Source organism: Geotrypetes seraphini, chromosome 3 (genome assembly GCF_902459505.1).
Source record: "Geotrypetes seraphini chromosome 3, aGeoSer1.1, whole genome shotgun sequence".
NCBI lineage: Eukaryota > Metazoa > Chordata > Amphibia > Gymnophiona > Dermophiidae > Geotrypetes > Geotrypetes seraphini.
The window spans coordinates 189,890,749-189,906,178 of NC_047086.1; the positions used below are offsets into that span (position 1 = coordinate 189,890,749).

A 15,430-nucleotide genomic window follows, 5' to 3' on the forward strand; every position below is an offset into this window, starting at 1 on the left:
CAGTGGTTGAAGCTACAGCCTCAGCACCCTGGGGTTGTGGGTTCAAACCCCGCGCTGCTCCTTGTGACCCTAGGCAAGTCACTTAATTCTCCATAGTCCCAGGTATGTTAGATAGATTGTGAGCCCACCGGGACAGATAGGGAAAATGCTTGAGTACCTGATTGTCAACCGCTTAGATAACCTTGATAGGCGGTATATAAAATCCTAATAAACTTAAACTAGAATTAAAATCGCAACGCGCGGTCAGGCTTCATAGTGCAATCAGTGCAACCCATCTCTAAGGGGTCAGCGCAGTTGGTACATGGTCAATGCTTGCAGTGGGGCGCTGTGGAAGGGGGGGGGGGTCAGTGGAAATCAGAGCAACACGTCTCAAAGCTGCTGGCCATCCCCCCCACTCTCCCCCCCCCCTACTGCTTTTACTCACGGAGCTTTCAGAGAAGTGATCCGGGGAGGTTTAGGGAACTGCCCGACGGGCAGAGCTGGACAGTTCATACAAAAGTCCTCCTTAAAAGAACCGACTCCTTCCCACCCTCCCGCCTTCTGTGCAAGCAAATCACATCACTTTTGCTAAGGTCCAATAGAGCGCTATCTGCAGAAGTTATTTTTTTAATAAGAGAAGTGAGCTTGTAAGAGTTCCATGGCTTGTCCTACATAAGTGATCCCTATACACCCCCTCCCCCCCCCCCCCCGTCATCTTTACAGTCCCGAGGTTTTCCTTATCCATAAGAGCAGCCTTTCACTTGACCTGACCGTGCAGCCTCTTGTCATGCCTCAGGCGCCTGAAGAGGGTTCACTTTGTCTTGGGACCCCACTTGCGCCCGAAATAACGTAAAACCGAGCCTAGAGGCAGAGAGAAACTTCCCACTTACCCAAAATCATCGCTTCCCCGACAGCGTCGAAGCCAGTGCTTAAAAAAAAAAAAAAAAAGAAGCAACAATCCCCGTCTTCTTTCCCAGGGGAGAGACAAAAAAAAAAAAAAAGATCCCCTACCCCCTCGCGTTGGAAATCAAGAGCCGGCTGAGAGGAGGGCTTTGAACGCTCGGCTGCTCAGCCGGGGCTGAAGGCTCCGTGCCGGGAAGAAAGGACAGCAGCAGGCCGGGGAGGAGGAGGAGGAGAGGGAGACAGCCGCATATCACAAGTGGCAACGCTCCTTGGGGCTGAGGACACCCTGCAGGCAGGTCTCTGCACACCCTGCCATTGGCTGCGGAGCAAACGGTGACACCCAATGAAAGGGGAACAAAAAGCGGCGCGCACACATACAACAATGCACGCACGCACACACACACACACACACACACACACACACGGGAGGAAGGGGGAGGGGGGGAAGAGCGAGAAGTGCAGATGGAGGGAGAAGAGGAGCTGGAACTAGAGAGACGGAATACGAAAGGAAGCACAAGGAGAGAGGGAAAATAGGAAGGGAGGGGAAAAAAAAAGATAAAAAGTACAAACTTGGAGGGGGGGACGGACTAGACAAGGAAAGGAGGCTGAGCTCTATCAAAAATCTCAAGTTGCCCTTGCTTTCCTTCCATTTCCCCCACCCCCTCCCGCAGGAGTGAGCTACCTTTGCTTCGGATGGCTTAAAATGCACTACCCCTTGATTTTGCGAGTGTAAGATAGCCTGGAATAGGGTATCAATTTGAAGACAAGATATAGTAAAGACGGGGGAGGGGGGGTTGCACGTCTCCTGGGAAAGCAAAAGGGAAGCCCCTGTGTGCGCATGGAGGAGTGCAGCAAATGCACGTCTCCCTCAGCATGTGTGTTCAGCGGTATAAAAACTCATATATCCCCCTTCCCTGTCTGCGTGGAGGAGAGCAGCAGGTAGGGCAGGTAGATGTGCGCTCTCTCTCCCCCCCCCCCCCCCCTCCCCTCCCCTCCCTTGGGCTTGCGTGCCTTCACTGTGCACATACTGATCTCCACACCGCTTCTGTCCTTCCCTGAGTGAGGCAGCAGCGAGTGCCCAGAATACTAAGCAGCTGCCGCTGGCCCTTTCTGTGTCTGAGCACGTCTGAAAACAGGGGAAGCAGAGAAAGAAGGCAGGAAGCAGGCAACAGCAGCATGCCCAGACTTGGCTGCGCTAACATCTGCTTAGGACTGCCTACCCAAATGTACATTAAAAGATGTGCACTTCAATCCTTCCACTAGGAATTTTTTTTTGTCTGTTCTTTATTTTCACATACTCTAAACTCATCCTCCCACCTGCTTTATCTAATCTAAACTCTTACCTTAACAACCCCCCCCCCCCTTTCTGCTCTCCTTGACAAACCCTCACCTTAATCTTATCATTCCATCTTCCTTCTAACCTGTACCCTAAACTCAGCTCCCTGGCCCTTTCTTGAAATGCACTCACTGCCTTCCTTACCAATCCTTTTTCTTTATTTATTTGGAGATAGCCTGCAATAGGTTACATTCAGGTACACTAGGTGTTTCCCTGTTCCCAGGTACTTGAGGCAATCAAGGGTTCTGAATTACCCAAGATCACAAAGCAAAATAACAGCAAAGCAGTGTATTATCATTTCATGGAAATCTGTCATACTTTGCTAGTTCATATTGTAAATAGGACCTCAAAACATTTCCAATACAAAGTTATTTTGCTGACATCAGTGACTATAGATAAACACATCCTAAGTTTAACAGTGTGGATCAGACACCATGGATGAGGAAAATCACCTTAACTTCCTCTAGAACCCCCTCCCCCCCCATCTTATATACACATGGAGGGGCATAATCGAAAGGAACGTCTAAGTCCGTTTTCGTCTAAGTCACAAGTCGTCTAAAGTAAAAAAACAGCTTAGGACACATTTTCGAAAATTACGTCCAAATTTTTTTCCCTTTCAAAAATCGTCTAAGTATACGTCCTGCCGATCTGATTGTCCAAGTCGCTAAATCGTCCATCTTTATACCACATTTTCGGCCAACTTTTCATCCAAGTCAAAAATGCCTAAAACAAGCCCTGTTGGACATGGAAGGGGTCTGCAAAGTGATGAACTGAACACCCAGACATGGCACCTAAATAGTGGGGTACCTTACAGGACACTCCTGTGAACTTCACAAAAAGGGTGCCATGTCATCATCTCACTACAGCTCCCTTATAGGTCATGGTGAGCCCCCCAAACCATCTCCAGAATCCCCTAGACCCACTTATCTACCACCCTAATAGCCCTTATGGCTGCAGGAGCCACTTATATGCCAGTACAAAAGGGTTTTGGGGGTGTAAAGGGGAGTGCACATGTTTCAGTATCAATGCAGTGATTATAGGGGCTTATGGGCATGGGGTCCTCCTCTCTGGGTCCCTAACACACCCCCAAGATGACTTAAGCTGCCTCTGTGCAGGACGACAAGGCTTTCCTATGCCAGGCTGCCAGGTGATGATGTTCTGGAGGCTGAATTTTACAGGTGTGATTAAGATTTTTATGGGGTGAGGGGGGGGTCGGCGATCACTGGGGGTAGTGTATGGGGGTCTGTATTATGTGTTTGCAGTGCTTATCTGGTGCCTTTAGGTGGGTTTTGTGACTATGAAGGCCTAGGTCTTTTAGAAATATGTCCAAAACAGTGTAGTTACTTACCTGTAACGTAGGTTCTCCGTGGACAGCAGGATAGTCAGCCACATATGGGTGTTGTCCCAACAGCTCCCAATTTACAGATAAGCTCTCCAATAGCTCAGAGAGATTTTTTTTTTTTTTTTTCTGAGCACGTGCAGTGCCCGGGCACCACTGGGCATGCCCGAGCCCTACCCATTTCCCCCCTGCTTCCCCCTAATCCCCAGGATGTTCCTAGCTGTGGCCGGGTCGGCCATATGGGGAGGCGGGTGGGTTGTGTGGATGACTATCCTGCTGTCCACGGAGAACCTACGTTACAGGTAAGTAACTACACTTTCTCCTAGGACAAGCAGGATGAGTCAGCCACATATGGGTGACTCCCTAGCCGAGGGATGTACCGAATGGACCTGCGATTTAGCGCTCTGTGCATCCCTCGCCTGGCTGTGGAGGCCGAGCCGGGCAGGGTAATCAGGCAAAGCAGGCTCAGTTGTGCAAACAGGTTTCTTTAATAAAGTGCTGTGTTAACTGGGCAATAATACTTGCCGAACAGTGCAACTGGTCAATAACCGTCAAGGAACAGTGAGAAAAAGTAACTGGTCAACAGTAACAATTCGTAATAGCATGTAAACGGTAACAATTCGTAATTGCGTGTAACAATTAGTACTTGCATATTGAACCTCTAGTCTAGACATGTAGTACTGGCTGGCACTTAATCAATATCTGTGCCCCCCTACTTGATCAGTGCTTGTCAAGGCAGTGGTAGTGGTTGGTGTCCCTCCCGGGAGGGGAGGGCCGCTTGCAAGACTGTTTGGCCGAATGCATTCGGGGCGTGGAATGCTATGTCGAGGCAGTAGTGCTTGGTAAAGGTGTGCAAGGAGGACCAAGTGGCTGCATTGCAGATGTCCTCTATTGGTGTATGGTGTAGATGAGCCAGAGTGGTGGCTACGGCTCTGAGCTGGTGGGCGTGGGCTCCCACTGGCGGTTCACGCTGCGCTCTTCTGTAGGTGAAAAAGATGCACTGGGATATCCTGCGCGAGAGCGTGCGTTTGGTGACCGGCCGTCCTGGCCTGTTATGGTCGTAGGAGACGAACAGTTGTGAGGCTTGTCTGGTCTGTTGTGTCCTGTTAATGTAGGTGGTCAGGGTCCGTACACAGTCCAAGGGGTGTTGCTGTAGTGGCTGCGAGCCCCCCTGTGGGTGAATGTAGAGTGCGGGGAGGATGATAGACTGGTTGATGTGGAACGCTGACGCCACCTTCGGCAAGAATCAGGGGTGGGTTCTGAGCACCACCCTGTCCTCATGGAGCAGTTTGTAGGGGGGGTGATGGACCAGGGCCTGGATCTCGCTGATATGTCTGGCCGATGCAATGGCGGTCAGGAAGAGGGTTTTCCAAGCCAGGAATCTGGGGTCTGCCTCCCCCAAGGGTTTGAAGGGATCGAGGGTGAGCTGATGCAGCACCAAGTTCAGGTCCCATCCGGGCGGTGGTGGTCTGACCGGTGGGTGCAGATTGGACAGTCCCTTCATGAATCTTGCGAATACCGGTTGTCCCGACACCGGTGAGTTGTCCAAGCCAGCGTGGTACGCCGCGATCGCGCTTAGGTGGACCTTGATGGAAGTAGGTTTTAGGCCCATCTGAGATAGGCTTAGTAGGTACTGCAGGATGTCCGGTATGGGGCAGTTGTAAGGGTCTCGCTGTGTGTTCGTGCACCAGTGGTGGAACCTTCTCCATTTCAATCCGTAGCATTTTCGGGTTGAAGGTCTTCTGGCTGCCTTGAGAATGTGCTCCACGTCTTGTGGTAGGTTCATCCTCTCAACATCCATGTGGTCAGGGCTAGGGAGCGCAGGTTGTGATGGAGGGTGGCGCTCCTGTGTTGTGTTATGAGATCTGCGCTGATCGGGAGGCAGAGAGGTGGGTGAACCGCTATCCGTTGCAGGAACGGGAACCATGGTTGCCGGGGCCAGAATGGGGCAATCATGATCACCGTTGCTCTGTCCTGGAGGATCTTCTGCAGGACTTTGGGTATGAGAGGTGTTGGTGGATAGGCGTATAAGAGTCCGTGGTTCCAATTCAGGGACAGGCCGTCGGGACTGAGACGGCGCTGGGTCGGTCTCTTTGAGCAAAAGATCGTGCATTTTGTGTTCAGTTCTGTCGCAAACAGGTCGATGCTCAGTGTGCCCCAGGTGCTGAAGATCTTCTTCGTCACCGCTGGGTTGAGAGACCATTCGTAGGGGTCCAGCTGGCGGCTGAGACTATCGGCCAGGTCGTTCTGCTCCCCCGGGAGGTAGGTTGCCTGGATGGGGCACTGAATGGCGATGGCGAACTCCCAAATGCGGCAGGCTTCCTTGCAGAGCGAGGCTGACCCTGTGCCCCCCTGCTTGTTGATGTAATACATGGCCACCTGGTTGTCTGTTTGGATGAGGACTGTCCTGCCTGTCACCCATTGATTGAAGGTTTCGAGGGCATTCCAGTAGGTTGATATGGAGTGAGGACACCTGGGTAGACCATGTGTCTCCTGTGCGAAGATGGAGAAGGTGTGCCCCCCATCCATGTTTGGAGGCATCCGTGGTGACCACCAGCTGATGGGGTGGTGGTCTGAATGGTTTCCCCTTCGCTAAATTTTCTCGGGACATCCACCACTGCAGCGTCTTGTGTATGGGTCGGCGAATGGGAATCTTGGTGGTCAGTGGTTGAGTATGCTGGTTCCAGTGACGTCTGAGGTGCCATTGCAGGGGTCTCATGTGTAGTTTGGTGTGTTGGACAACAAAGACTGCGGCCGCCATGTGGCCCAGGAGACGCAGAAAGGAGCGTGCTGATGATGAGCTGCTGGCAGAGATGCTCTGGGCCAGGGATGTCAAGGTGTCGATCCGGCCGTCTGGTAGAAAGGCCTTGGTCTGTGTGGTATCGATGACTGCCCCGATGAATGATGTCCTCTGGGTGGGTATCAGGTGGGATTTTTTGTAGTTGATGAGGAACCCCAGTTCTTGGAGGAGGGTTATGGTGGTTGTCAGGGCTGCATGGACCTCCCCTGGTGAGCGGGCCACTATCAGCCAGTCGTCGAGATAGGGAAGGATGCATATTCCCTGCAGGCGAAGATGTGCCGCTGCCACGGCCACGCACTTTGTGAACACTCTTGGGGCTGTCGAGAGTCCAAAGGGTAGGGCTTTGTACTGGAAGTGTCTCTCTTTGATCTTGAAGCGAAGATACTTCCTGTGAGCTGGATGGATAGGCACATGAGTGTAGGCGTCCTGTAGGTCCAGTGAGGCTAGCCAGTCTTTGGGCTGTATCAGGGGCAGGACTGTGCCCAGGGAGTGCATCCGGAAGCGTTCTTTGTGTATGCACTTGTTGAGATGACGGAGGTCCAGGATTGGGCGTTTGCCCTTGTCCTTCTTTGGCACGAGAAAATACCTGGAGTAAAACCCCATGCTGATCTCCTCTGGTGGCACCGCCTCTATTGCATCTGCCCGAAGCAGGTCCTCTGCTAGTCGCAGGAGAACAGGCTCGTCTGAAGTTGGGTGCCCTGCCCGCTGTGGTGGTTTTTCTGGAGGGCGGGAGTCGAACCGTATGCGGTATCCCCGTTTGATGATGTTGAGGACCCACTGGTCGGTGGTGATTCTGGACCAGGCACTCACAAACAATCTGATCCTGCCCCCCACTGGCCCCTGCTGGTTCGGGGGGTAGTCAAAGATTCTGCTTTTGCTTTGGGGGGGGCAGTCTGCCTTTGATTGCCCCTTTCCCTTGGGCGACGCTTGTCCACGTAGGAGTTTCTATATGGCTGGGAGCGTAGGTTCCCAGACTGCTGCCAGCGTGGTGCTGCGGAGTGGCGTCTGTTGGCAGTGAAGGGCTTGCGATTCCTTTGCTGTCTTCGTGGAGGGGCCCAACGTTCTAGGCCGTCAGAAGCGAGGGTTTGAAGGGTGGTGCAGTCGTTTTTAATGCTGTCGACTGTCTCTTTGACCTTGTTTCCAAACAGGTGTTCTCCTGTGCATGGGGCATCCGCAAGGGGCTCGTGGAGGTCCTCGCGGAGCGCCAATGCACGGATCCAGGCCAAGCGCCGTGCTAGGATAGCCATTCCCCCAATGCGGTTGGATGTCTCGAAGACGTCAAAAACCGCCTTGAAGAGGTGCTTGTTGCATTCCCCTTGGTCATGGAGGAGGGATGAGAGAGAGTCCTGTACCGGCTGGGAGGCGAGCTGTAGAGCCTGTTTTATCTTTTTTTGTATGGCCTCCTGGTACAGCATCATCTGGAACTGGTGTGCGGCGATTCGTGCGTTAAGCATCGCGCCCTCGAAGGTCTTTCTCCCCATGGAATCTAGGGTTTTCAGGTCCTTCACAGGCGGACCGTTAGAGGCCGATCGCGCCGTCTTGTGTCTCTTGAGCGCTGAGGCTACCACGATGGAGTTGTGTGGCAGCTGCGGTTTGTCAAAACCTGGGACCGGGAGGACCTGGTACTTCACGCTCAGTTTCTTAGATGTGGGAGGCCCTGAGGAGAGGGTCCGCCAAATCTTGTCTCTGCAGTCAAGGAGGTTCGTATGAACAGGGATCGCTGTGATTGCAGGAGGCCGTCATCCTCTGGTGTGGGTTCTGGTGGTCCCCCCACATGGATCCCAAGGAGGGCAGCGAGTTTCTGGATAAACTTGGGATAAGCTAGGTCCTCCGGTGCTTGTGCCGGGGGCTTCGCTGTCGTCTGTGTTTGAGATGGCGCAGGGGATCGGTCCGAGTTGTAGGCGTTCAAGAAGCTGTCGTCGGATTCGTCCCCCGTGTTGATGTCAGCGGCTCTGTTAACTTGTAGAGCTTGGGCGCTGCTCATCTGGGTGCTGGGCTGCTGCAGTGTCTGGGGGGTCCCCTGCTGAGCGAGAAGCTGGGTCAGAAGCTGGACCAGTTGTTGATGGTCAACCCCCTGGCTGGTCGTCTGACGCTCGACCCCCTGGCCGGTCGTCTGACGCTCCAGGTGGGGCATTCCCTCCGTGCAGTCCTTGCGTCGCTTGGTCAGTGGTGAGGATGCAGAAGGGCTGGAGGGAGATGGTGTGCTGTATGGTCGCCTGCTGCCTCTCCCTCTGGATCTGTGTCCTGCAGGAGAGTGGTGATTGTGCCTTCTGTCACCCCTGCTGCGGCTGCGCTGGTGGTGGTGGCGGCGAAAAGGCTCCCCCCGGGGAGATCGGGAAGCATCCCGATGCCGAGTGTGCTGGTGGGGGGAGTGCCGATTCCTCTCCCTGCAGCGTGCCTCGTTGTGCCCCGTTCTCAGGCTGCTTGTAGCTGAGCCGGCATCCTGAGTTGATCGGGGAGGCGTGCCCCTGCAATCTCCCTGCCTGCTGATGTCAGGAGGGGTTCCCCAACGAGTTCTCTCTTCAGGGAGGCGGGTCTGGCTGCTGGTTGGCTGGTTGTGCAGGAGGGGCGGACCTGGGCGGCGATCTTCTGCTGCTTGGAGGCATGGCCGATCGGGGATTGGCTCCTCCGTTGCTAGGGGGCGTGTTAGGCCGGTAGCTGGCTGCTCCTCCATTGGTGGGAGGCGTGGCTGCCTGCAGGCTGGTTTCTCCCCGGGCTCCCTTTCCATTTGCTGCTCCCTTGTTGCTGGGGGGCGTCGCTTCACGCTGGATCGGGCTGTGGAGGAGCAGGGAGATGGCTTCTCTTCCGGTCCACACGTGGGGTAAGTGCGAGACTGGGAGGCGCCCCCAGCGATGTGCCCGTTCGGGCAGAGGCCGATGGTGTTCCCGATGACTTCGGGAGGGGGGGCCGGAGGGCGAACCCCGATCGGCTTCCTGCAGGGGCCGATGGCTAGCGACAGCATGCAGGACCTCCGGGAGAGATTTCTCGACCGGGCAAGTTGCAGTCGGGGGAGGTTGACTGAGCCAGGACGTCCTGGAGGCTCCTCACCGGATTCCTCTGTGGATCCCCCGCTGCTACGCTCCGATGAGGATGGTAGCTGGAGAAAGATTCTTGGGCCTCACTTCTCTTCAAGAAGTCTCTCAGTGCCCTCTTCCTTAGTTTGCGTGCCCGTGGAGACAGACGGACACAGTGCATGCAACACTGTTCCTCGTGTGCTGTGCCCAAGCAGCGAACGCACAGGTCGTGAGGGTCCAGTGTACTCATCCTTTTCCTGCATCCCGGACATTTCTTTGATGTTTCTGGCATCTTCAAGATGGTAAGTAGAACAAGTTTTGATTGTAGAAAAAATGGAGAGCTGTGGAAAAATCCGACCGATGGGAACGGGCGGAAACTAAAGACTGGGGATTAGGGGGAAGCAGGGGGGAAATGGGTAGGGCTCGGGCATGCCCAGTGGTGCCCGGGCACTGCACGTGCTCAGAAAAAAAAAAAAAAATCTCTCTGAGCTATTGGAGAGCTTATCTGTAAATTGGGAGCTGTTGGGACAGCACCCATATGTGGCTGACTATCCTGCTGTCCACGGAGAACCTACGTTACAGGTAAGTAACTACACTGTTTTGGACGTATTTCTAAAAGACCTAGGCCTTCATAGTCACAAAACCCACCTAAAGGCACCAGATAAGCACTGCAAACACATAATACAGACCCCCATACACTACCCCCAGTGATCGCCGACCCCCCCCCCCCTCACCCCATAAAAATCTTAATCACACCTGTAAAATTCAGCCTCCAGAACATCATCACCTGGCAGCCTGGCATAGGAAAGCCTTGTCGTCCTGCACAGAGGCAGCTTAAGTCATCTTGGGGGTGTGTTAGGGACCCATAGAGAGGAGGACCCCATGCCCATAAGCCCCTATAATCACTGCATTGATACTGAAACATGTGCACTCCCCTTTACACCCCCAAAACCCTTTTGTACTGGCATATAAGTGGCTCCTGCAGCCATAAGGGCTATTAGGTGGTAGATAAGTGGGTCTAGGGGATTCTGGAGATAGTTTGGGGGGCTCACCATGACCTATAAGGGAGCTGTAGTGAGATGATGACATGGCACCCTTTTTGTGAAGTTCACAGGAGTGTCCTGTAAGGTACCCCACTATTTAGGTGCCATGTCTGGGTGTTCAGTCCATCACTTTGCAGACCCCTTCCATGTCCAACAGGGCTTGTTTTAGACATTTTTGACTTGGATGAAAAGTTGGCCGAAAATGTGGTATAAAGATGGACGATTTAGCGACTTGGACAATCAGATCGGCAGGACGTATACTTAGACGATTTTTGAAAGGGAAAAAAATTTGGACGTATTTTTCGAAAATGCGTCCTAAGCTGTTTTTTTACTTTAGACGACTTGTGACTTAGACGAAAACGGACTTAGACGTTCCTTTCGATTATGCCCCTCCATGTGTATATAAGATGGGGGGGAGGGGGTTCTAGAGGAAGTTAAGGTGATTTTCCTCATCCATGGTGTCTGATCCACACTGTTAAACTTAGGATGTGTTTATCTATATTCACTGATGTCAGCAAAATAACTTTGTATTGGAAATGTTTTGAGGTGCTATTTACAATATGAACTAGCAAAGTATGACAGAGATTTCCATGAAATGATAATACACCGGTTTTATTATCGGCACTTTGACATCTTTCATTTATGATCGTCCAAGTGCCGACTTAGGCCGGTTTTTGGACATTTTTCTCTTTCGATTTTTAGCCCCATATTGCCCATATTGTCTGATATTACCAAGACCGGGAGCTGGGCACAAGTGTCCAAGTCATATTTGTGAACTCCCTAAGGTGGTCTATATTTGAGCACAATTTATACTCACAATATGGTTAGATCCTAATCTAACCCTGACAGAAGGATAAACCCCACTGAAAAAAAGGGCAATATCTAGAAACCTGTGTATATACTAATGCCTGTAGTATGAGGAATAAGGTTGTGGATGTAGAAGCAGACTTGAATTTAGTGATGGTCCCAGAGATCTCATTCAGTGAGAGAACCATGACTAAGATATAATTGTACCAGAGTTATAATCTAAGGAAAAAGAGGAGGAGGAGCATTATATCTTAAAGATAATATTAAAGCCACTCAATTGCAGGACTGATGGGTTAAGAAAGAGGCACTATGGGTTGATCTGGAAAGAGGGAATGGTGTGATATACGGGCAGAGGCGTGCCAAAGAAGGAGTTTGGCACCTGAGGCAGTGGCGCCCGGCATCGCTGCACTGTGCACCCCACCCCCACCGCATACCTCTTGAAATGTTCGCCAGCGCAAGCAGAAATTTCCACCTGCTGCTCACTTGGGCCTTAGCTCCCTTCTGAAGTCACATCCTGGTCCTGCGCCAGGAAGTGAAGTCAGAAGAGAGCCAAAGCCGGCACATGCAGCAGGTGGAAGATGCTGCTCACACCGGTGAACCTTTCAAGAGGTACACGGAGGGGGCGAAGAGGAGGAGAGGTGCTGGCGCTCCCATGACGATGGATCCCAGTATACAGGCCTCCTTCATTGACAGAAGAAGTAAACAGATTTCATCGAAGACATTCAAATTTTAGCCATGAAAGGGGAAGTTTTACTAATAGGTGATTTCAACATGCCAAATGTTAATTGGAGTGCCCCTTTTGTAGGGTCATCTAGAAGTAGGGAGATCATGGATTCTCTACACAGGGTGAACTGTTTCAGCAGCTGGGATGGGATGGGGGCCATACTGGACTTAGTGAGTACAAATAAGAAGAGTGTTTCTGATGTTATTTGTTCATCTGGCATGCAGTAGTCACTGGAAGGGCAGGATTAATCTTTTGGTGGACCCTAGGCACAAGAGTATACTGGGCCCCTTGGCCCTGGCCGTTTCCCATCCCCTGCCCATGCCTCTATTTATTTATTTATTTACTTTTTTATTTCCACTTTATTTCTTTTTTCCTCTTTATTTTAAAATTCAAAACACCCACAAAGAAAACCATACCAGCGCCAATGTACAGTTCTATAAATAAAGTGATAGTTACCATATATTATAATACTGTAAGCTTTTGTTTTGAAACTGGAGCCTGCCGATAACATTTTTACTGACTCTGACACCACTCAACATTGCTTGGAATAAATGTTATTGAAAAACAAAATATCCAGACAACAAAAGGTAGAAAAAAGTTTTGACTTTATTAACTGGTATATGTTTGGGAACAGTGGCATAGTAAAGGGTTGGGGTGAAGAGGGGGGACGGTCCAAATGGGCGCCATGTTGGTGGGAGCACCGGCACCCCTCCTCCTCTCCGCCCCGCCTCTTCCCATTCCTCACTTCCATGCGCGCCTCCCTTCCCCCACACCTCTAGTTGACGTTGTTCGCAGCACTCAATGTGCTTTTCGTGGCCCCATCGGCTCTCTCGCTGATGTCACTTCTGGGTGCCCAATATCTCTCTTCACTTATCTTCCCCTATGTTCTTCCCCATGATCTGTGTTCATCGGGCAAGCCTCTCTTATCTGTACCCTTCTCTTCCACTGCCAACTGTAGACTCCGTCCCTTCTTTCTTGCGGTGCCTTATGCTTGGAACAGGCTGCCTGAATCAATACGTCGTGCTCCCTCCCTAGCAGTGTTCAAATCCAAGCTAAAAGCCCACTTTTTTGAATCTGTTTTCAACTCCTAACTTCCACTCACTGCTGTCAGATACCTATCCCCACTGTATCATTTCCTCTACCATAATTTCCCCAACCCCAAAATGTCCTGTCTAAATTAGATTGTAAGCTCTTCTAAGCAGGGACCATCTGTTAAAATGTACAGCGCTGCTTACGCCTTTCAGCGCTTTAGAAATAATAAATAGTAGTAGTAGGGAGAGCCCATGGGGTCGCGAGAAGCACGTTGTTGAACGCCACGAGCAACAACTTCAACTAGAGATATGAGGGAAGGGAAGGGGGGCTGGCAGGATTGGGGAAGGAATGGGGGGTACATGTGGCAGACGGGATCAGGGAAGGAGGGGGTGGAGATGAGGACGGGGTAGGGGCGCCACCTCACTGCACCACATGCTTCGTGGATATCTATGTATTGTATTCTCAGTTCACTTCTTGTTTACACCCCACTACAACACCAGTTACCTGCAATTTGACTCTGGAATTAAGCAAAAACAGTTCCTCTGGATCTTCTGTATTTGCAGAATCCAACATATACCACCTTGGAATGGAGGAATGATCTAGTGGTCAGAACAGCTGGACAAGACAGCTAACACCTCATTGCCCCAGGTACAAAATAAATACCTGTCTAAATATGTAAACTACTTTGACACAGAAAAAGTGGTATCATTTCAAGCTTCAAGTTTTTATTTATTTACTATTCTGCCCATTGGGGATCCTTCTAGGTGGCTTACAATCTAAAAATAATTAGCTACTTAAAAGGGCAGGTGTTAAACAAAGATGTGGTTTGTTTTTTTGGGGGGGGAGGAACTACAATAAAAAATAGAAAAGTAGGGGGGATAATACAATAGGGAGGAGCTGCTGTGTCTCGGCTTGGTTCAATCTCATTAAGTCTAATATGATTAAGTTTTTGTCAAACATGTTTAGCCCAGGAGTATTTATCATGGAAGAGAAAAGTTTTTATACCCGATCTGAAGGATTCTAAGGAGGTGTGGAGGAGTATATGAAGTGGAAGTGAGTTCCAGAGTGTGGGTTCGTTTACGGAAAAGATGGATTGTTGGACGTGAAGAACAAACCAAAAATTGCAGTGATAGTGTACAGGACGCCAAGTCTTTAATAAACAATCATAAAAATAAAATCATGAAACAATTTGTATCCAAAAGGACAAATAAGGCTGGACCCAACACGGTCTGTGTTTCGAAGAAACACTCCTTCCTCAGGGGTCCTAGAATGTGTCAATACAAGAAAACCTGATGGATAACAACTGGATAAAAACTGGAATCAGCCGTGGATTGCTGAGCAGATGTGAAAGCTCCTACGTAGTGCAGGGCAAAAACGAAAGAGTTGAACATGCTCATGGACAATTTCTCTTTGCGTGGGAATCACTAAGTGTATATGCTCTGCGGAACAAAGAGCTCTTTGTGGGATGTAGGGTATAAGGTGTCACGAAAGATAGAGTGGTTCATTTGATTGTAATGTCTTGAAAACCAATAATAATATTTTGTATACAAGTCCTATACCCTTTAATCTGGAAGATATGGCTGTTACCCAGTCAGTCACATCCACAGATTCTCTGCTGCATTCGCTGGGTCTTTTTCTGCTCCAGCCGGACATACCCTGCCCAGGTATTTTTGGCTCTGAAGATGTCCTCCTGTCCTGATCCTTTCTTGATCTGCCCTGAACAATCACATACACAATATTGCAGTCTTCAAAAGTCAAATCAATAAACCACAACAGGTCTTGTATATACTAAAATGCAACTTGTTCTGTCAGTCGTTATACAAATTTGCTGAACTATAACCACGGATCTTCAGAATGCCAGCTGGGTCATCAAACTCATGCTGGCTGGACTCCTCAATAGTCCCATTTGGTTATTATATTTTATATTCTTGATTGTACATTGTACATAAATTCATTTGTTCAATCTTCTTTAAATAACTTCTTTATAATTAATTATTTGTTTTTTTATAACTCAATGTTATTCAATTCATCAATACAACAGCTAAATACACTTAATTTAACTATCGTGGGATAGTTCAGCAAATTTGTATAACGACTGACAGAACAAGTTGCATTTTAGTATATACAAGACCTGTTGTGGTTTACTGAACAATCACAGGCAGATTGATTCTTAACAATAAAGTTGGATTCTTAGGAGAGCTCCAGATCCAACTTAAATGTGAAGAAAAAAAAAATCCCTACCTTCTGAGGATCAGGCCAGGGCAGAACAGAGAAAAGCAGAGCCCAACCAAGCCAGCAGAGGATCCAAGGACATGGCTGACCGGCTAAACACCAGATACTCTGTATTTAAGGTGATATCCCTCTGAAGGGACACGTATCATGAACCTTGGTAATTTTCCTTAGGCATATGTTGTTTAAAGCTGTAAAGCCAGGTCCTGTTTGTCTTTCCTTCT

The 15,430-nt window shown here is 50.1% G+C and overlaps 1 protein-coding gene across 1 annotated transcript in view; it reads right to left on the reverse strand.

Moving 5' to 3' along the window:
* Positions 1-899, reverse strand: part of ZNF385A (zinc finger protein 385A) — a 377,851-nt gene extending 376,952 nt beyond the window's left edge. Inside the window, 1 exon segment of the mRNA XM_033936775.1 lies at positions 870-899. Within this exon segment, the coding sequence (XP_033792666.1) occupies positions 870-879 (10 nt within the window). The 5' untranslated portion in view covers positions 880-899.
* Positions 900-15,430: the final 14,531 nt, after the last annotated feature.